We start from the raw sequence: 22,261 nt of genomic DNA on the forward strand, positions 1-22,261 counted from the left end.
TCTCTCTCTCTCACTGTCCACTCTGCCTGTCAAAAAAATAAAAATAGTAAAAAAAAAAAAAAAGAATTTCTTTGAGCTGTTGGGGATAAGGCCTCCTAGGCCTGGACAGAAATGGTCTCAGGAAATGCCTCATTAAGTCCTTTGGTCCCAAGGCATCCCATACTAGGCTTAGTTGAGAGATGGGGCGTCTGAGCTAATTTGAATGTATTTTACAAAAGTCATTAACCTTCCTGTGAATGATACTAAATTGAGATCCAGGACAGGCTTAGAATGGTCAGCTATGCCCAAACAGCTCCAGCTTTCTTCCATTATTCAAACAGAAGTCAGTGGGTAGCAGGCTGGCATGAGTGCTAGTAACTGGGTACAGGTGTTTCTGATGAATCCTCATCTGACCTCATGAGAACCAGAGTGAAGATTTCAGATTTGGGAGCTCCTTGGGAAGAGATGAGCTCAGCGGGGTGAGAAAAATGAATATGGAAATATGGGTAGAAGGGAATAAATAGTGATGCCTCTGACAGCTTATACTTGTTGGGACTGTGCTCTGGAATGGTCTGGGATAGGAAAAGGAATCTTTAGGCCCAAGATCTTAACAGCAGGAATCTATGTACCTGTGGAGCAAAAGAAAGGCCAGTTTCTGTTGAAGGTCTCTGCTATTCTTGGTCAATGACCCCATGTACTTCCCTGTTTCCATCTCTACCATTGTTCCCCATCTCCCACTAACTTTCTGTGTTAATGGAATTATGAGAATTAAATCATGGCACGCTGAATAAAGTCCCAAGGAAGGGGGTCAGCCAGTTGTGTCCCTCACCACATTCTGTTAAGAAGTTGGACTATTTCACTCTCATCCATTCTTTTACTCATACTTCACACATTGTGTGCTTACCATGTGCTAGGTACTGACACTGAGACTACAGTATGTAGCCTAGTAAGGAAACAGGCAGGTAAAGGGGAAACTGCCCTACAAAGTGGAGAGTGTAACATAAGGAGGGGAGGCCCACGTGAATATAGATGTAGGAAATTAATTGTGACCCAGATATACAGAGAAAGCTTCTCAGAGGAGGTAACATTTGCTTTTAATAAGAATATGAAACAAATAATAAATAGTGGAAGCTGGGTGTGGTTCATTAATTGTGACAAAGATATTAATATGAGATGTTAATAGGAGAAATGGGGTGAGGGATAAATGGGAACTCTTTGTATTCCTACATCATAATTTTTGTCTTGTAAATTTAACACTATTCTGAAATAAGAAAAACGAACCAATGACAAACTTTTAAAAGAAGATAAGGAGAAAACTGGGAAGATATTAAGGGTTTTGAGTGGGCACATGGAAGGAGAAAGATTATTTCAGGTAGAGGAACAAAATGTGCAAAGATATGGGACAGAGAGCATAAGACTTTTGAAGAATTAAGATTCAATATGGAGGTTAGTACAAGGCAGGAAGTGGTGGGAAAAAAGACTGAAAGGAGGCACACACACACATAGATTCAAAACTTCTGTTCAAGAACAATTAAAGCTATTTTGGGATATTTGCTTTGAGACTTAGGCCACTGCCCTCTTTTTTTTTATTCTGAACAGTTTGCCCCTTGGAAACTTCTTCGAGTCCGGTTTGTGGGAGCTGTAGGTGTCAGGAAACCTCCAGGTCTCCTGACTGGCAGTACCTTGACAATCAACCCCTTGGAGTCCACCATCCAGATCTTCCTTGTGGCCTCTGCCTTGGGTACACCTTCTTTCTCTAGGGCCATGACAAGGAGATGTGCAATGCCCATAGCTGCCTGGAAGATATCATAAAGAGAATGTTCATACACAAGGCAAATAGCTGTGCGACATTTATCAGATGCTAAATGAAAGAAGTCATTCTTTTCCCCAACTCCCCGCTCCCAGGAGACTCAGTTGAGTCCTTGCTCTTGAGACATCCAAATTTTGGGGTTCAGGAAGCTGCAGTGATCGCAATGTTTTACTTCTTCTTCACACAATAGCACCTATCCCATGGTTGATACTTCTCTATTTATTTTCCCACTGGTACAACAGTAGGAACCCCATGATGGCACCTACCTCACCAGCACCTTGGAAAACAAATACGTGATTAGAGAGCTTGTTCTTGGTGATTCTCAGAGCAGCTAGGATCCCTGCCACAGCAACAGATGCTGTGCCTGTAACAGAATGGTCTGTGATCAATCTCTGGTCATTTGTACTCAGTATCCAATGGAAGATTCTTGGGAGAGTTACCACACTTAGGACCTATGGGGGAACATGAAATTTTCCTTAGTCATTACAGGAGTCAAGTCTATAGGCATGCAGAATTTGGAGCAAATCCATGCTTTCATTCATAGGTAACTATTCTTCATCTGAGAAACAGCACAGGTTGTTAACTGAGCCTTGGAGAGAGGATTGGATATTCAGGTGCTATTACCACCATCATTCATAAGTGAAATGACAGTGATGAATATAATATAATAGAAGCCAAAAAGAATGTGAGCCTTGGCCAGCGCTGCGGCTCAATAGGCTAATCCTCTGCCTGCAGCGCCGGCACTCCAGGTTCTAGCCCTGGTCGGGGCGCCGGATTCTGTCCCGGTTGCTCCTCTTCCAGTCCAGCTCTCTGCTGTGGCCCAGGAGTGCAGTGCAGGATGGCCCAAGTGCTTGGGCCCTGCACCCGCATGGGAGACCAGGAGAAGCACCAGGCTCCTGGCTTCGGATCAGTGTGGTGCGCAGCGGCTGGCGTGCTGCGGCCATTGTGGGGTGAACCAACGGCAAAGGAAGACCTTTCCCTCTGTCTCTCTCTCTCACTGTCCACTCTGCCTGTCAAATAAATAAATAAATAAATAAATAAAAGAGTGTGAGCCTGCCTCACAGAATGATTTGTTTAGGAGATAAATGGTTTAAAACACATTAAAAATGAGAACACAGGCCAACCATAGACATTAAGTAGCCATGTGATGTGAGCTGCCCACAGAGTCATAAGGATCAGTGTACCTGGAAGCAGGTCATCATCAAGTGGCTTCAGCGTGTCCAAAAGGGGTAGGTAAGCTGCGTGAGCAGGTGGTTTGGACTCACTTGAACCATTGCTGCATGACTTCTTCCTCCATATTTAAGGCCTCACTAGGAATTGCTTAAAACCAGCTGACCCAGGAGAAGAAAAACATGAGGCCTGGATTGCAGATTATTCTCAATTTCACACCAACTAGAAGTGTAAGGTTTCGGCTCCACAATCCCTAAATTGTGAAGGACAATTGACATGACTTCATGTAGTGAATTTGGTTGTGCATTTTGGCCCAAGAGATGGCTAGATCTACACAGATTCATGAGCAGTTGCTAATGATTTAGCTGTGTGGTCAGGGACTTGAAATGAACAAAACAGTAAGGTTGGTGATGAGGAGGTTTGAGAAAGGGATATGTGTATAGACTTCTTGGAATAGGTAAAGGAGATGAAGATATTTTCTCCCTACCAAAGGACATAAAGCTCACCAAAAGACATAATGAGAACAGAATCTTAATAAGGATAACAAAATGGCCACGGCACCAGTTTCTGGAGGGACTGGTCACTGTGTGAATGATTACATTGGACTCTTTCTGTCATAGGCAGGAAAGAGAGATCTTTCCCACTGGAACAGATACATATTCTGGACACGGATTTGTCATCTATAGAGCATCTGTTTGGAATGCCTACTCAACATCCTTATCTATTCCAGACTACATGACTTCTAATCAAACAATTCATTTTAGAGTAAAAGAAGTGGAGCAATGGGCTCATGCTATGGAATTCACTTGTTTTAATGCATATGCCCTATCTAGGGGCAACTGACATAATAAATAAATAGAACAGCCTACTGATCACTTATCTAAGTCTTGAGTTGAGGCAGTATTCTTTGGGGATTATAAGATTCTGCCTTACAAGAGGCAATATCTGATTTGACTTAGTAAACCAAGTTTAGAATACATTGTGTTATTCCCCTAGAGACAGAATATATGATCTGGAAATCCAGAGGTAGAAATGGGATGAGCTCCTCTCACCATTTCAACTAATAAACCACTTGTAGAATTTTTGTTTCCTATCTCTTCAACTTTGTGCTCTAATGGATTAGAGGTTTTAGTCTCCAAAAGGGAAATGTTTCAATTAGCATTTAAAGTGTGGTTCTATTGAATGGGAGACTGCCACTTGGCCATTTGGGGTTCTTCATGCTATGAAGCCAGTGGGCAAAGAAAAGGGTTACTCTTCTGACTGTGGTGATTTGTCTGAATAGCCAAGGGTAAATTGGGAGCACGGGGAACTATATGTGGAGTCCAAGTGATCCTTTGGGTGTGTTTTACTCCTTTCATGCTCAATATTCATGAATATTATTACAGCTAAGGAGAGTCAAGACTACTGAGGATTCAGATCCTTCAGAAATGAAGATTTGGTTCACTCTCCTGGGAAAAGAACATTGTCTAGCTGAATTCCTGTCTGAGGACAAAACAACAACTGTGACACTGAGAAAGATACTGATAAAATCCAACTGTGGGGGCTGGTGCTATGGCGCAGTATGTTAATCCTCTGCCTGCAGTGCCAGCATCCCATATGGGTGCCAGTTTTAATCCCGGCTGCTCCTCTTCTGATCCAGTTCTCTGCTATTGCTTGGGAAAACAATAGAAGATGGCCCAAAGGCTTGGACCCCTGTACCTGTGTGCAAGACCAGGAAGAAGCTCCTGGCTCCTGATCAGCTCAGATCCGGCCACTGTGGCCATTTGAGTGAACCAGCAGATGGAACACCTTTCTCTCTGTACCTCTTACTGTCTGTGATTCTACCTCTCAAATAAATAAATAAAATCTTTAAAAAATATATCAACTGTGTCCTCATGACTGATTGTAGAAATGAAGAATGTAGCAGCATACACCCTTAAATTTTCTTCCTTGCTTATTACTATATATAGTGGGATAGTTTATTTCTTTTCCCTTCTGTTTCTCATTATTTAAGTTTTTTGTTGAAGGTTAATTCTACACTTTGGTCTTACTGCCAAAAGGTGGTGCTAGAGAGAGACTGAAAGACTACACGAAGGACACAGAATACTTTTTTTTTCCAGCATCACCCCAATCTTACAGGATTGCTAGATAAAATGTAGAACACTTTAGAGAAATTTGAATTTTAGATAACAATCTTTCTTAAGTATGTCCCATGCAATTTTAGTATAAATATTCTAAAAGTTATCTATTGTTTATTTAAAATTCAAACTGAATTGGGCACCCTGCATTTTGTTTTTACTAAATTTGGCAGCCTCACAGCCTTGCTTCTTCATCAAGCAGCAGTTTGCTCCTGGAACAATTCTCATTTAGAGAACCAGTCTCATAGCACACACCTCAGAGACATCAATGGTGGCCAGCTGGAGCCTCCTCTTTCCTTTGTTCCCTCAGCCTTGGGGTGCTGGCAGAGCCTTTGTGTTTCTTTTCATCTTTTCAATTCCTTAATACATAATTAAAAATTGTTTATATTGCATTCTCTGTGAAAGCAACTGATATAGGCCTTGACTGATAGAGTTCACAGTAATCACAGTTGGCAAAGTAATGCCTCCAGGAGGGTCAAAGCAAAGGAAATTCAACTGGGACTGTCTGTGGCTTATTGAATTTGTACAAATTAAGGAAAATTGATGTTATCCAGGGCTATTGAGGGAGCAATGGAAAGTAAAAAGTTCTAGTGTATTTTGGATTTTAAAGAGCTATAATTTTTTTGGAAAACTATTTCCCAATATAATCAAAAACACAAAAAAAATTTTTGCCCTCTGACCTCATATTTCTACTTCTAAGAATCTGCATGGAAAAAACCCAAAATATATGCACTAAGATATTTATAATAATGCTATTTATAATAAAGATTGACTGGAAATAACCTTGACACTTAAACGAGTAGCATGATTAATGATAATTAAGTATTAATGCTCATTAAGTATTAATGCTAATTAAGATTCAGTTATTTATTTGAAACTCTGAGTTACACAGAAAGAAGGAAAGCCAGACAGAGAGTAGTATGGACACTGAGTGGAAATTTTACAGCACCTAAGAATGATCATTATGCCGGTGCTGTGGCATAGCGGGTTAAACCGCTGCCTGCAGTGCTGGCATCCCATATGGCTGCCAATTCAAGTCCTGGCTGTTCCACTTCCAATCCAGCTCTCTGCTATGGCTTGGGAAAGCAGTGGAAGATGGCCCAAGTCCTTGGGCCCCTGTACCTGTGTGGGAGACCTGGAAGAAGCTCCTGGCTCCTGGCTTTGGATTGGCGGAGTTCTGGCTGTTGCAGTCAATTGGGGAGTGAACCAGCAGGTGGAAGACCTCTCTGTCTCCCTTTCCTTCTCTCTTTGTGTAACTGACTTTCAAGTAAAATAAATAAATCCTTTAAAAAAAGATCATTATGAAGATTGTGTAGCAATACAGCATATGCTATGAAGTTACTAACATAAACTACCATGCCAAGAGCCTTATATTTCTTAATTTATTTAATCCTCACTATCACCATTCCCATGTTACATATTGGAAAAGTGAGGTACAGAGTAGTTTGCTCAGTTGTTCATATCAGAACCTGGAGAATGAGGTGCTAGGGCATGTGTTCTTAACACTAAAACATTCATCACCAAGTTAGTTGGAAGAGAAACTTAAACAGTATATCTGTCTGTCTATCTAATGATTCTGATTGCAAAGAAACACAGAATTCGGAAGGAACTATCAAATACTAATGGTTCCAAATGAAAGTATGAGTGAATTTTCTATGTTCTCTATTCAAGAAGGTGCTTGTTTTTCACTGGCTCTTGGGTGAGGCCCTCTCCCAAAACGCAGGTTGGATTTATGTCTGCCTAGAGGCTGTGTATTGGGCTGAGGTAGAGGGCATAGCAAACAGTTGGAGCTCAGTAAGTAAACATTCATTATTCAGGGCATCAGAAGGTAGGACTATAAACAGGAACACACTCTCTAGGAGATAAGGGGCTAGTGCTCCCATCTCCACACAGCTGTGGCTGCTGAACTGTCAGTTGGGTCCCAGAGGCGGGACCATGGACTATTGAGAATCCCCAAAGTGCTCAATGTGTGTTTACTGATGGCCTACCAAGTGACAGACAACATGCCAGGCATGGTGAAAGACACAGATGAATCAAACGTGCCATCAGGTAACACCCAATTTATCAAGCTGTGGGCACAAATGATATAAGAAAATCAGTAGTTAAAGGTCATTGGAAATTCCTTCCTTTATTTATTCAGCATCACATATGAACCAGACTCTGGGGTACTGAGGATATCTTTGGTAGCAGAATAGACCAGGTTATCAAATGATTGCAAGTGTGGTGACCATTATGAAGAAGTTGTTTTTAATATCTTTCTTAGTTTTTTAATTTATATGTAGAAAAACTATGAAGGTGTCTCTGAAAAGTTTATGGAGAATGAATATTATGAAAAAACTATGCATAGATTTTCATTTTTCTGCTCCCAAACAACCCTATCTTTTAATTCCACTATTCCACAAGGTTCCAGATATCACCACTATCAACTGAGCTTTGCAGATTCATGCCTCCCTGTGGGGAGCAACTCGGACTAGACTAAGTTACTGGAATTAAGACTTATTCTATGCATCTGCTCTCCCACAATATGGCGCTGAGAAGGGAGTAAACAACTTCTACACAGCTGCCTCTCGCCAACTTGAGTGATGACCTGCAGGATCTGATCCTGCTCCTGACTGGAGGAGAGCAGCGTACTCGGCGTGTGGGCAGCCGAGTTGGGATTGGCGGAAGAGGACTATAAAGGAGGAGAGAGACAACATGCACCAGGAACATCTAAGAGGAACACCTGAGGAACATCTGAGCAGCCCCCGAGAGAGCCGGCCGGCGGTGTGCCGCTCCCCCGTGGAAGTGGGGAAATTGGCAGGGGGAGCCGCCCTTCCACGGAGGTGGAAGGGACGGCAGCCAACCCGGGAAGAACCAGCAGCAAACCTGGGAAGGGCCGAGCAGACAAAAGAACAGCGCAGGGTTTAGTGTCGTTCCTCCACGAAGAGGGGGAGCGACACCTCCCTACACACTCTGTGTACCCATCATGTTATTCATGGTCCCCTAAACACACCATGCACTTTTTTTCTTTATTTATTATTTTTTTTTTGACAGGCAGAGTGGACAGTGAGAGAGAGAGACAGAAAGGTCTTCCTTTGCTGTTGGTTCACCCTCCGATGGCCGCCGCGGCCGGCGTGCTGTGGCCAGTGCACCGCGCTGATCCGATGGCAGGAGCCAGGTACTTATCCTGGTCTCCCATGGGGTGTAGGGCCCAAGTACTTGGGCCATCCTCCACTGCACTCCCTGGCCACAGCAGAGAGCTGGCCTGGAAGAGGGGCAACCGGGACAGAATCCGGCGCCCCGACCGGGACTAGAACCCGGTGTGCCGGCGCCGCAAGGTGGATTAGCCTAGTGAGCTGCAGCGCCGGCCACCATGCACTTTTACACTTATGTGCTTTTGCCCATTGTGTTCCCACTCTGTAGGACCCTGTTGCAGTCCATGATTTATTCCTTAAGACTCAGCCCAACTGATTGCCTCTGTGATTCATTATCTGCTTCTCCCAGGCATCGTTAACCATCCCTTATTTCCCCGTATTTTCTTATTTAACCTGAAGAAAGCTGGGCTATGTCATAGCCAACCTCATCTCCGAATTACTTCAACAGAAACTCCAAACTAACACCCAGGAAATCATCAAAAGCAATCTAAACAATTACTTAAATCTCTTAAAATGGTGCTAGGAGAATTGCACTGTATGACCACCTCCTAAATCCCCAATATCCTTTGTTCATCAGTTTCACCAGTCTATTTTGGTGCCTACTTGCCACTTCTTTGTCTCTCCACAAGGAATTCCAAACCTCTTACTCTACCTCTCAATACTCACTTTCATTTTGTTTCTAATGGGTCAGAATCTGTACTTTAGAAGATCTCCAGATGAATATATGTGCCCGTTCAAGTTTGAGACACACTGAACTAGTGACTTCTCTAGGTGCAGTATTCTTTTCTGCTCATCCAATTGTTTTTCAGGACTGTGAAAAGCATGTGCCACTAGATGGCGGTGAAGGTATTCTACCACAGATGTTCCCAAAGACACCATACTTTTGATGGGCCTTTTCTTTTTTGGGATATCAAATGTCTTCCAGAGTTAGAATCTGAGAGTTGAATCCACTGGGCTCACCTGTAGACACTAAGAACTGGATGTGGATTGGAGATCACGCAGTCCCATAATTGTGCAGATGAGGAAACAGGGCCAGAGAGAGAGGATGGCTTGCCCTAGTCAGTCACCCAGTTGGAAGCAAACGCAGGAAAGCTTGAGGCACAGCTTCCACCCTTCATGGTCTGTGAAGCTCAGACAGCCTGTCCTGACTGGAGCTGAAGGCAGTGGGAGGGACATTGTTGGATTTCACTGTGTTGGAACTGAGCTTGGGCAGTGGATATCACTCAGCTGTGACTCTGGGAGAGGTGGGAAATCTGATAGGAAAGAGTTTCAACTTGTTCTGAAAGGATGTGCAGGCAGCCGCTACTTACTGACCTGTGCTAGGTGCCCACCTGCATTTGTTCATCTAATTCTTTACAACAATTCTATGAAGAAGGTACTAATGTACTCCCACAACTGTGGTCTCTCTCTATTTCTTTCTCTCTTTTTCCCTCTCTCTCTTGAAAAGCGAGGCTCAAAGGAAGGAAGTAGAAACAATCAGGAGAGAACATCTGAATCCTCTCATCATCAAGTCTACCAACCCTTTGCCTCTGTTTGTATACTTTGCCCTTTCTCCGTTGGCATCCATACATTCTCCTTGCTCCTAAAGCCACCTCTGCTTGTGTACTAGATTCCATCATTTTTCCTCTCAAGGAATTTCTTCTGTTATTTTCTCCCATCTCCTGCAGCCTCAATTTCCTCTTCTCTAGTGCATCATTCCCATCACTGCAAATATGTTGTAAAGTTTCCCTGTTTGATAACCTCTCCCTGGAACCCATGTATTAGCACTTTATTCCTTACTCCCCTTTATTGCCAAATTCCTTTAAAGAGCGGAATATACTCCTTCCATTTCTTTCCTTCTCAGTCTGCCGGAAACCCAGCCAAATGACATGACTTGCCTCCACCATGTCAAATCCAGTGGTCACTTCTCATCCTTCCTCTCAGCACCAAGTAACAGTGCTGCTCATTCTCTCCTTTGAGGAACTCTTTCTGCACTTGGCTCCTGGAATGTCACACTCATTGCTTACTTCACCAACTACTTCTTCTTTGTCTCCCTCTGGGATCCTCCTTGGAGGCCATGCTCTGAGATGGCAAGCTATCCTGACTAAGCAAAAAGTAGAATTCAGCAGGAAGAATGGCAGTTCTTGAGTCCTAGTTATAAAGTTTGGCAAATAATGTTGTCATCTCCATCATTAACGTTCATTTTTTGGGTGGAGGGGTGGAGGAGGTAGGCTCTTGGGTTATTACTGGGGATTTAAAAACAGGGAGGAAGGGGGCTGGTGCCATGGCTCACTTGGTTAATCCTTCACCTGCAGTGCCAGCATCCCATATGGGCGCCGATTCTACTCCCAGTTGCTCCTCTTCCAGTCCAGCTCTCTGCTGTGGCCCTAGAGGGCAGTGGAGGATGGCTCAGGTGCTTGGGCCCCTGCACCCACATGGGAGACCAGGAGGAAACACCTGGCTCCTGGCTTCGGATCGGCATAGCCATTTGGGGGGTGAACCAATGGAAGGAAGACCTTTCTCTCTGTCTCTCTCTCTCACTGTCTAACTCTGTCAAAAAAACAAAAACAAAAACAAAAACAAATAAACAACAACAACAAAAAAAAAACAGGGAGGAAGAAAGCTTAGGTCTTGGAGGTAACCATCCTGAGAAGCCCTGGGGATCCAGAGATGCACTGGGATATGTGGCTTGTGTCCCTGAATGCCACAGGCAGCTGAAAGCATGACTGGTTGTTGCCATTCACAATGAAAGGAAAACAAGTGTTCTTTTGCAGAGGGACTTTTCCATAATTATATTTCCTGTAAACTGAGTACTTGAGGCTGTAGGTTTGGGAAAAAGCACAAAAGGACAAACTAAAAATGTAGTCTCTGCTTTTAATGGTCACATTTGACCGTATCAAAGGTGTTTCCATGCTGAACAACAGATTATTAGAGGAAAGGGAAAGAAGTCACCACTTTATCAAGTGATGGCAAAACTGCTGACCCAGACGGAGAGGCAGGCAGGAGAGTTAGGCTTGGAGTGGGTCTGGTCAAGGTGGCTTGGGAGGCCTGGCCCTTGCAGGACTGAACAGCCTCTCCGATAATGTCAGCCCTATTTCCGTGATCCACAAGAGTCACCTGTGCCCAGCAGTCAGCAGCTGTTATCATTTTGTCTTCAGCGTCTTTTGAATGCCTGTTCAGAGCATTCGCTGTAGTAGGATGTGAATGTATCAAGACTTAGTTGTCAGCACAAGTGTTCATAAAATCCAGGCCCTCTCCTCCCCATCATCAAAACCTCTTTGTCTCAATTCTTAACTCTTACTTCCTCCTTCCCATTCTGTGTGTCCATAGCCTACTATGCACCAAAGACATTAACAACAGGAACCATGTAGTGAGCACTACGCATGCCTCTCCTCATACGTGAACAATGTTCTTACGACAACTGAGGGCTACAGGCAGGACACTGCTGGAAAACACTTAACAGAGAACCAGGGGCAGCCTCCAACCACTGAGAGTAGAAGGCCCTATGGAAGCACCCTGTCCATTCTGGTGGTGCAGGCTGGTGATCCGTCTTGGCTGCTAGTACTTTTATATACTTTTCACAGGTAAGGAAAAGAAGGCTCTGGGAATTTAAGCCATGTGGTCACAGAACAAAGAAGGGAAGTAAGCATTCAGACTTGTCTCAATGGGTGACTGTTAAGCACTTTAGCTCACAAATTAACACTTAAATTATAGGGGTGACAATGGCCTGTCCCAGCACACAGGCACCCGACAAGCTTTCTGGCCCTAGGATGTGGCAGGACTGGGGGCAGTGCAGGTTTAGGTGAGGCTGGGGTAGGTGGGTATGTGCAGGATGCTCTGAAGCTGAGGCATCAACTGGACTTTCCTGTCTCCAGGCTCACTGTGTGGTCAGCCTGTAAGCAGAGGTCAGGGGCCTGGGGCCACTAGGCTGGTAACATCCTGGACCTGGCGCCTGCGAGTCTCCTTCCCTAGGATAAACCTGGCCTGGCCTCCAGCATGACCACTCCCATTACCTTTCCCCTTCCAGGTCTTTCTTTCTTCCCCCAAAAGCTCAGATGCATGTCTGGTCCCAGCTGAAATAACAAAGTCACCTGAGCCTCTGCCTTTTCCAGAATTCCTGTGACGAGTCAGTTCATTGGCAGCCAGTGATGAGTCAGTTCATTGGCAGCCAGTGATGAGTCAGTTCATTGGCAGCCCTGTCCTGCATGGACCAGACTGGCCTGGGCAGAGGCTTCTGTAGGTCTGAGGAAATAATCAGAAGCCCTGGGGAACTATTCTCCCTTCAAGTGCTGAGGCTCTGAAGGCTTAGTGATTCTGAGGGCTGGCTGGGAGGCAGTTCAGATAATGTGCCCTGAGCTCCTTCCAGCTCCAGGCAGTTGCCCTGACCTCATGAGCTTGGGCCTCTGAGGATATCAGTTATGTCTTTCCTTGTCACACTGAGGGTATGAGGCTGGGCTAGTGTTCAAAGCTAGCTGCACTGCCCCAATCTCATTTTCAAGGGGCCACTGGGTTGCATCTCTGCAGTTGTGGCTCCCAGGGAGATCCTCAGAATCTATCCCCAGGTCTTACTGGGTGGCCAGGGCCCATCTCAGCTCACATCATTGGTGTAGTTTTGGTTTCTGCATTTCACTGCTAATCCTCTTGGCTAGCATTTCTCTTCTTTTCTCCATCTCTCTCTCTCTCTCTCTCTCTCTCTCTCTCTCTGCTTCATTCACAACCCTCATCCCTTCTGTTGATAGAGAACTCCCCTGCTCTTTTTGAGCCTTGCTACGTGATTTTGTTTCATTTCTCCTCATTTAGGATTTGGAAGTTAGAGAGGACACTTCCAGAATGGATGAGTCTTCTGTGGTCACGGGACTCCTCACCAGTCATCCACTATCCGCAGTGAGCTGGTACTGCCCACTTATCTATGAGAACACACATCCCAGGTCCTGGGCCCATCACTAACCATCCTGTGGCCATGGGTGACCCCTTCCCCTCTCTGGGCCTCACTCTCAGGTCTGAAGACTATGGGAGTTAGAGGAGGGAGTAGCAATGATGGGGAGGAGAGGGGGAGAGCAGCAGAACAGTGGGGAGCAGCAACACCCACCCTCAGGTGGGGTCTGCAGTCTGACTCTTACCATGATGGGAAGACCTGCTCCATCACCTCATACACACGGGTGCAATAGCAGCGCCGTGTCACGGACAGAGTGGAGAATTCAGAGTCAGAAATAAGTGGCTTCCACCTTGGTGCATGTCTGGCCAGGTGACCTTGAGCGAGCCTTCACCCCCTTGGACTTGCGTTTTCTCATCAGTGACACAGGGCAGCCTTGAGTGTCCCCTCAGAGGGGCAGCAGGGCGTTGCAGGAACTGGTGAGATAGTGTGACTGAAAACTGCTCTTCAGGCCTAAGGTCTCCAGTGCATGCAAATGTTCCATCTGGGTCCCCTGGAATGCATAGTCTGCAATCTAACAGAGTGCTCGGGGTGTTTTTAGGAAGTGTGCTTGTGGAAAGAAGGGGAAGGAAGCAGATGGGATGGGGGCAGTTGAACTGAAGTTGAGCTGTGATGGAGACTGCAGAACCTCAGCCAGCTCTCCAGAGACTTCGGTCCTGCATGGAGCCAACAGCAGGCCTTGCGTTCCCTCAGCCCTGGCAGGAGAGGACTGTGGGTGAGGTGGGTCTCTGTAGCAGAGGCTCTGCCGACAATTGGGGCAACAAATCTTTCCTGGAAGGAGCCTCTTGGTCCACCCCTTTATTGTTACTTGTATATCACACCTGGTGTCAGACTGTGCTTTGCAAAGGCTGCAGTGGTATTACAGGGCTCCTGTCATTCTGGAACTGCTTGCCAGTTCTCCTCATGAGTTCTAGAATCATGAATTTAGTTTCTGGGAGAAAAATGGGAAATTTCCCTTTCATTTGCTGTGGGACCCACAAGCCTCTTATATCAGATTTTGCCTGGAGGGTCTATAGGTAGGACATAAAAAATGAAACAAATGAATTGCTTTGCTTTAAAAAGTAGCTCTGTATTTCAAAAGCTGTGCCTATAAATTTATATTTATTAAATATAAGCTTTCCAAAAAAGTAGTTCTGTGTATAAGCATGCAGACATGCACATGTAAATATGCACATATATGAGTGTCCGAGCACAGGTGGGGTTGCAGTTGTATGTGCGTATAAGTATGAGGATCTGAACAAGAGACAGGCCATGGGGGCAGGCGTCCAGTGTAGTCACACCCACATGTGTGGGTGAGTATGCTTATGTGACTGGCAGTTTGTGTAGATGTCATTCATTCACTCTTCAAACATTTATAAAACATTTATAATGTGACCTGGGAGCTGGGGCACAAGCAAAGGTGAGGCTTGATTCCCACTCTGGGAGCTTCTTATCACCTCCTTGGGAGGCAGGCAGCACAATGGAGGTATGTGGGGTACAGTGAGGTAAGAGAAGTGAGAGGGGAGCAGGCGGGTGGGTGCTTCACTCAGATTGGGGAGCACGGGATGGTGTGGGGGCTTTCCTGGGCTAAGAGACCCTCAAGCTGCGTGTTGAAGGGTTAGCAGGACTTAAGCAGACTAAAATGATGGGAAAGTGTGCTGGGCAGAATGTGCACATTCAGAGAGAAGCGACTGGTCACGAGGTCGCAGGGCTAAAAGTGAAGGGAGGCTCAGGGGGCAGAAGAGAGACCCCTGCAGCCTTATGCCTTCAGGGAAGGAGAGTAGACTCTCTCACAAGGAAAGAGTGGCAGAGTCGCTATACTTACATCTTAGAGGCACACTCTGGCAGCAGTGTGGGGGTGGACAGGGTTGCCTGCTGCATGGCCTGATACGTTCTATTGCATGATCTGTGAGGATGTACGCATATGGGGCTGTCTGTGGCTCATACATCTGGAGCCTGTGCGCCAGGTGTGCCGCCCACATGCACTTATTTTCCACTTCCATCCTCTGGCCTTGGCAGCCCAGGGGGTCCTAGGGGGTGGCCATCCTGCTGCTGATTCATGGGTATGTGGTGTGACGGGGGAGCTGGTCAGGGGCTGGCCAGCAGGTGCTTCCTGCAGGACCAGAGGCACACCCCAGCTCACTGGGCTGACGTTGAGGTGATGAGGACAGTGGAAGAATGCTTCCCTCCCCCAGCCAGTCCTCCTGGATCGCACTGCCCAGTCTGCAGAATGTACTTGTTTGGGTAAGCCTTGGCTGGCTGAGGCCCTGTCCCAGGCCCAGGCATCAGGGTGAGGGGAGGTAAATGAAAGGCTAGGAGTTTCCTCTCTCTCTCTGGACACCTACTCTGCAGACACTGGAGTCATGTATTTTGAACTTCATCATCTAACAGTGCTATCCCACCTCTTGAAAATTCAAGACAAATACCAAAACATTATTAATCACATTTCTTGTTCCCTATAATGTGGACCACAAGGAAAGGAAGGGGCACTAGGTTTTGTAATGAGTATAAGACCTGGGTACAGTATGATGAGTGGTAACTAACTTGGGATTTGGAGTCCAAGTGCCTGGGGCTCAAGTCTCAACTGCATACTCAATGGCTATGTAAGTTACTTACTCTCTGTGCCTCAGTTTCTTCATTCATAAGACCGAGGAGCTAATATCTCATAGTGTTAACTATCCTCAGTGCTTGGAACAGTGCCTACCTAATGAATACTCATCTGTAAACCTTAGCTGTATCGTCCAGGTTTGAGTCCTCTGGAATGTGTTCCTAGTTCATTTGATGACAAGTTGGAACTTCTCTGGGGTTGTAGAGGAATATTCTGTGAAATGAGATGTAGTCAATCATTTATTTCCAAGGACAAGAACTGTCTCCCACCTGCTCATTATGTTTATCTTACAGATCTTTACAGATCTTTGATTTTAAAGGATTTTGTTTGCCAAATTTCATTTATTAAACTATAACTTATGCTGCCTCACAAGGTGTCTCTTGAATATCTCAAAATGTTCCATACCGAAAACTCCTGAATCAGGTGAGATAATCCCTGACAGGCCACTTTCCATTCCAGCTCCGATACTGGCACCTCCATGTCAGGAAGCAAGTGCCTTCTGCTGTTTCTGGGCTCTAGGATAGGAGGTGACCAAGTGAAGATGCTTCTTGTGGGATTTTTTTTTTTTTTTTAAGTTTAAGTGGTAAACACGCACACACACACACACACACACACACAGGAAGCTCTCTACTGATTCACTCCCCAAATGCCCGTAGTAGCTGAGCCAGGAGCCAGGAGCCAAGAGCTAATAACTTAATCCAGATCTTTTCACATGGATAGCAGGATCCCAGTTACTTAAGCCATCACTGCTGCTTCCCAGGGTCTGCATTACAGAAAGTTGAAGTCAAGAACTGGAACTAGAACTCAAACCGAGGTACTCCAATACTGGACGTATGTATCATAATTATAGACTTAATTGGTAGGCCCAAGCCCTCCTTCACATTGGCTTTTAAAGTGTTCTACGTTCCTGATGCTAATGTCTTTGAGGGTTATCATTCTCAGCAGTACACATTCCAGCCGTGATCAGGGAAGAAATTGTCCTGATTCCTTGCTAGGGATAAACCTTGTGTTGGGAAAACCCAAGAGTAAGTTATTATGGGCTGTGGAAAGTCATTTTAATGGTGACTGATGTTTTGGTCTGATGAGTCCCATGCACTGGTACTTTCTATATGAGTGTATTTACTCTTTGAATTTTCATAATACTCTTTCAAGGCAGTGATTATTATGTCCGTTGAATAGATGATGATACTGTAGTTAGAGAAGTGGTTTGTCCAAGCTCAATCACCTAGTACAACAGCGCATTGTTTAGAATTTCTTACATACAGTAGTAAATTACAAAATTCTTACCTACCTCTGAAGTAGTAGTGATGTTTTCCGTTTTGTAGATAAGGATCCTGAGGCTTAGCAAAGTTAAGGGACTTGTTCAAAGTTACAGGGCTAAGAGTTAGCCAAGTGGAGGTTGAATCCAAGTTTGATGTTCTTTCTTTAACAGCTGCTGGCAGCCAACCAGCTATGAGGTGGTACCCCTCCCCCACTTTCACATGCAAATGAGTCTTGTGAAAAGGCATTCATCTTCAGGCTTTGTCAGGTGGGGTGGAAACTTACCTTGGATGTCATCATTGAACATGCAGTACTTGTTGCGGTATTTGTTGAGCAGGCGGAAGGCGTTGGCATTGGCGAAGTCTTCAAACTGGATGAGGCAATTTATTCCAAACCTAGTGGGGAGAGTGGGGAGAACCCATGATTGCCTCTCCAAGGCAGATCTCTGGCAGATCTCAGCCTGCCCTGGGAGTGGAGAGGTGTTGGCCAGGGACGAGAGTAGGATGACTTCTTCGTGTGGGCTTTTTGCCACCTAGCTGATTCTGGAACTCCTGTGATTGGAACTCTGCCTGCCCCATCATGGATGAGGACCAGGAAGAGGGAGAGTAGGGGACACTGGATTTGGTGGTCAGCTAGGCCACCATCACTGTATCTAAGTGGTTCATGGCTCCTATGGGCTGCCATGGCAGAGCCAGGAGTGCTGGGAAGGCTGAGATGGGCCTGCCCTCTCTGCAGCCAGTGGCCTTCCAAGAGCAATAGAAGGCTTACTCTAAAACCAAGTGTTTGCAGGCTGGCTGGCTTCCCCTGTGCGGGTAGCTGGGGAGCCTCCACAGTCTCCAGATCTCTCCCTTGCTGGACTGTGAGGCCTGAACTTCCACCATTAGACTGTTCCATGATGGGATACAAGATTGGGCAAGGCCGTGGCATGACGTCACTGCCATGTGCTATCTCGGTGAAGGTGTTTTTCCAAGTGCAGGCTTACAGAAGAAATCAGCCAGTGAGTTTTTTAAAAACGCTGATCACATAGACCCGCTCTCAGTGGAGTGGGGCTTGGGAATCAGTGTTTTTTGTCATGAAACCCAGGGGGTTCTGATTCTGACAGTCTGGAGAACTCTGAGAGACACTGTCTTTCCTAGTATACTACTTGCTATGCCTTAGTTAAAATCAGGCTTAGACAGCTCCAGATTTTACAGTTTTCTTAAAAAATGACGGGCTCATTAGAGTTTTGTAACCAATTTTTCCTTTTGACATTTGCTGTCTGTTAGGCAGCAGAGCATGAAGGCCACTGCTCACTTGTACCAGGCCACCCCAGCCAGGCTTTCCTGCCCACATCTTTCTGGCTGTTTGCTCCTGGTATTTGATTATTTTGTTGCTGTCTCTTATTCTTTCTGGAAGCAAACATGGTAGTAATTACTAAAAAATTAATTAACACATGCACAGAAAAACAGGTTTCATCTTGTGGGCCACTACGTAATTGAGAAACTGCCATCTGGTTTTTTCTTTTTCACATTTTTCCTGCTCACCGAGGGAAAATGTGTCCTGACTGATCCACAAGGGGTGTCAGGGCAGGGGTAGGGAGAAGTGCCTGCCATTTAAACCTGGTATGAACTTCAGGCTTGCTGCCAGCTTGTGACTCGCCGTGGAAAGATTTATTACTTTGCTAGAAGAGGGGAGGGCCACGCACTTGGGGGCTCCTTTCCTCTCTCTTTTTAAAATATTTATTTACTTATTTTTATTTATTCAAAAGGCAGAAACTCAGAGAGAGAGAGAGAGAGAGAGTGAGAGTTTCTTTCTCTGCTGGTTCACTTCCAAATGAGGGCTAGGCTGGGCCCAGCCAAAGCCAGGAGCCCAGAACTCAATCCAAGTCTCCCCCATGAGTGGTGGCAGGGACCCCTTAGCACATGAGCCATTACCTGGAGTCTGCCAGAGAGCACATGATTATGGAGCTGGAGCCAGAAGTGGAGCTGAGATTCAACCGCAGGTACTCTGAGATGGGATGTGTGTGTCCCAGGTTGCATTTTAACCTCTTTGGTAAATGCCCACTCCTGGGCATATCTTTCTGATGTGGCTGGTCCAGGAAACATTTTTGCTAACCTAATAATTTTGTGCATGGCTTACCCTGTGGGCAGAAATGGCACTGGACAAACAACTCTTTGCTCCTGCCTTGGTCCTTCCAGAGCCTTTGTTAGTCAGTGCTGCTTCTGATGAGGGAACATTTCAGGGGCAGAAACAGAGAGGTAGTGACCTGCCACAGCCCAGTGCTAGTAGGGCTGGACTTGGGTCAACATGCTGGTAGGCCTGACCTGGCTCTCCACCTACACCTGAGTGACCTTGCACATGTCTGTTACCACTCTATTCTGTTAATGGGCACAATAATACATGCCGGCCAACTTTTGTGAGAGGTTGAGAGGATTAAAAGCTGAGGGTGGAGGCCAGTGTTGTGGTGTAGCAGGTAAAGCTGCCACCTATGATGCCAGCATCCCATATGGGCAGTGGTTCAAACCCCAACTGCTTCACTTCTGATCCAGCTCCCTGGTAATGGCTTGGGAAGAGCCGTGGAGGATGGCCCAAGTGCTTGGGCTTCTGCACCCACGTAGGAGACCTGGATGAAATTCCCGGCTGCCGCCTTCAGCCTGGCTCAACCATGGCTTTTTCAGCCTCTAGGGAGTGAACCAATCGATGGAAGATCTCTTTCCATCTCTCCCTCTGTCTCTGTAACTCCAACTTCCAAATAAATAAATACGTCTAGTTTTTAAAAAAGCTGAGGGTAATTTTCTCTAGCTTCATTATTATTTTTTTGAAGATTTATTTTATTTATTTGAAAGAGTTACACAGAGAAAGAAAGAGAGCTTCCATCTGCTGGTTTATTCCCAAAATGGCCACAATGGTCAGGGTTGGCCTAGGTCAAAGCCAGGAACCAGGAGCTTCTTCTGGGTCTTCCACGTGGGTGCAGAGGTACAAGGACTTGGGCCATTTTCCACAGCCTTCCCAGGCATATTAGCAGGTAGTTGGATCAGAAGAGGAACAGCCAGGACTTGAACTGGTGCCCGTATTGTATGCTGGCTTTACCTGCTAAGCCACAATGCTGGCCTCTCCAGCTTTACTGAGGTATCATTGACAAAAATTATAGATATTTAAGGTATACAATGTGATGATTTGGTAAAAGGACACATTGTGAAATGGTGACCGCAGTCACACTATTTAACTTATCCATCATCTCTCACTCACATAGTTGTTTACATGTGTGGTATGGGAACCTAAGATTTCTTCTCTTAGCAAATCTCAAGTATATAACACTGTATTATGAACTATACTCTGAGGGTGATTTATAGACTGTAAAGTGCTAAGTACAAGTGTAATTCTGGGGACAATTCATATTCACAATCACAGAGTAAGTGCTGATGAGGGTGGAGGGTAAGGCAGGGGGCTCACTGTGTTTCTTGCCCCACCACCCAGTCCTCTTTTTTATACTAGGAATATAAATGATAGATAAAACCATGCAAAAGTATAACTCCATGCTTGCCAAGCCAACATTTACAGTAAGTGTTTTTCATGGTGTGAATTTCAAGTATTTAAATTGGGAGAGGGGAACAGAATGTCTTTGGATGCTGGTGACATTTTGTTATAAATAATTCCCACAAGACTCCCAGTGCTGTTCTGGAACAGGCCTGGAGCTAAAATGCTGAAAAGGTCAGAAAACAAAACAAGTCATGCATGCTTTTATTCTCTCTGCCTCTGTCTCTGTCTGTGTTTCTTTGACACACACACACACACACACACACACACACACACAAGCTTTAAGCAATACCACCACTCATTTGCAGAGATTAAAATAAAGTTAGAATTATAAACAAATACCTTTGTTCAGTGTATAATTAATGTTTAATATTTAATTCAGTTTTAAATAGGAAATCTCTCTCCCAACCCATGGAGCAATTTGATGCCACATTGAAGAAAACCTCATTAATGCAGATCACTTTAATCTTTACTTGAAACTGCATAAAAGACCTTGTGGACCACCATCCAATCACCTGGATGGAGAGATCCTAGAGCTCCTTGGATTTAAGAACCTCCAGATTCCTGTCCATCTTGGACACCCATGCCCATGGCTGCTCTCTGGATCTTTCATAATCAAGAAGCACTCCTAATCTAGATTTTCACACTGTTCCCTTTCAGTATCTGACCACAGCCTCTCCTTCTACTTTCCCTCACTGCTACTTCACCTACTCTTTTTTTTTTTTAATTTGACAGAGTTAGATAGTGAGAGAGAGACAGAGAGAAAGGTCTTCCTTCCATTGGTTCACCCCCAAATGGCCATTACGGCCGGTGCTGCACTGATCCAAAGCCAGGAGCCAGGTGTTTCCTCCTGGTCTCCCACACAGGTGCAGGCCCCCAAGCACTTGGGCCATCCTCCAGTGCCTTCCTGGGCCACAGCAGAAAGCTGGACTGGAAGAGGAGCAACTGGGACTAGAACCGGCGCCCATATGGGATGCCAGCACTGCAGGCAGAGGATTAACCAAGTGAGCCATGGCGCCGGCCCCTTCACCTACTCTTTGTTGGCATCAATACACTTTGCCTTTTGCCCTGTTATTCCAAGTTCTCAACCTCTCTCTTGTGGCCTTTCATGAAGCTGAGCCACTATCAAGCCTGAATCTAGGGTGGTTACTTCAGTCACTGTCTTAGTACCATCCATCCATTCATTATCCATCCACCTATCTGTTTGTTCATCCTTCATGGATCCATCCATCCATCCATCCATCCATCTTTCCAAGGGTATCTGTTGAGCGCCTATGAGGAGCTGATACTGCAGTTCAGTAATGCTTTAGGAGGGGGTGGATTCATGAAGGAGCTGAGAGGAAACACGGTGTTGTAAGTTGGTCTGACAACTTGCTAAACTAATTAGAGGCCGGCATCTCGGCTCACTAGGCTAATCCTCCGCCTGCGACGCCGGCACACTGGGTTCTAGTCCTGGTCGGGGCGCCAGATTCTGTCCCGGTTGCCCCTCTTCCAGGCCAGCTCTCTGCTGTGGCCAGGGAGTGCAGTGGAGGATGGCCCAAATGCTTGGGCCCTGCAGCCCATGGGAGACCAGGAGAAGCACCTGGCTCCTGCCTTCGGATCAGCGCGGTGCGCCGGCCGCAGCATGCCGGCCGCGGCGGCCATCAGAGGGTGAACCAACGGCAAAGGAAGACCTTTCTCTCTGTCTCTCTCACTGTACTCTGCCTGTCAAAAAAAGAAAAAAGAAAAAAAAGGCCGATTAGAAACAAAAGTGAAAATCTAAATTTCTCTTAGCTG

At 45.7% G+C, this 22,261-nt stretch overlaps 1 protein-coding gene across 2 annotated transcripts in view; it reads right to left on the reverse strand.

Annotated features, from left to right (window-relative positions):
* ME3 (malic enzyme 3) overlaps positions 1–22,261 on the reverse strand; it is a 195,214-nt gene that overhangs the window by 7,613 nt on the left and 165,340 nt on the right. For both annotated transcript variants that reach the window (XM_008263027.4, XM_070076488.1), the window contains 3 exons: positions 17,255–17,364; positions 2,056–2,153; positions 1,662–1,775 (listed from right to left, as the gene is read on the reverse strand). In XM_008263027.4, the coding sequence (XP_008261249.2) occupies positions 1,662–1,775; positions 2,056–2,153; positions 17,255–17,364 (322 nt within the window). The remainder of the gene's footprint in view (positions 1–1,661; positions 1,776–2,055; positions 2,154–17,254; positions 17,365–22,261) is intronic.

The sequence above is a fragment of the Oryctolagus cuniculus genome, chromosome 1 (genome assembly GCF_964237555.1).
Source record: "Oryctolagus cuniculus chromosome 1, mOryCun1.1, whole genome shotgun sequence".
Lineage (NCBI taxonomy): Eukaryota > Metazoa > Chordata > Mammalia > Lagomorpha > Leporidae > Oryctolagus > Oryctolagus cuniculus.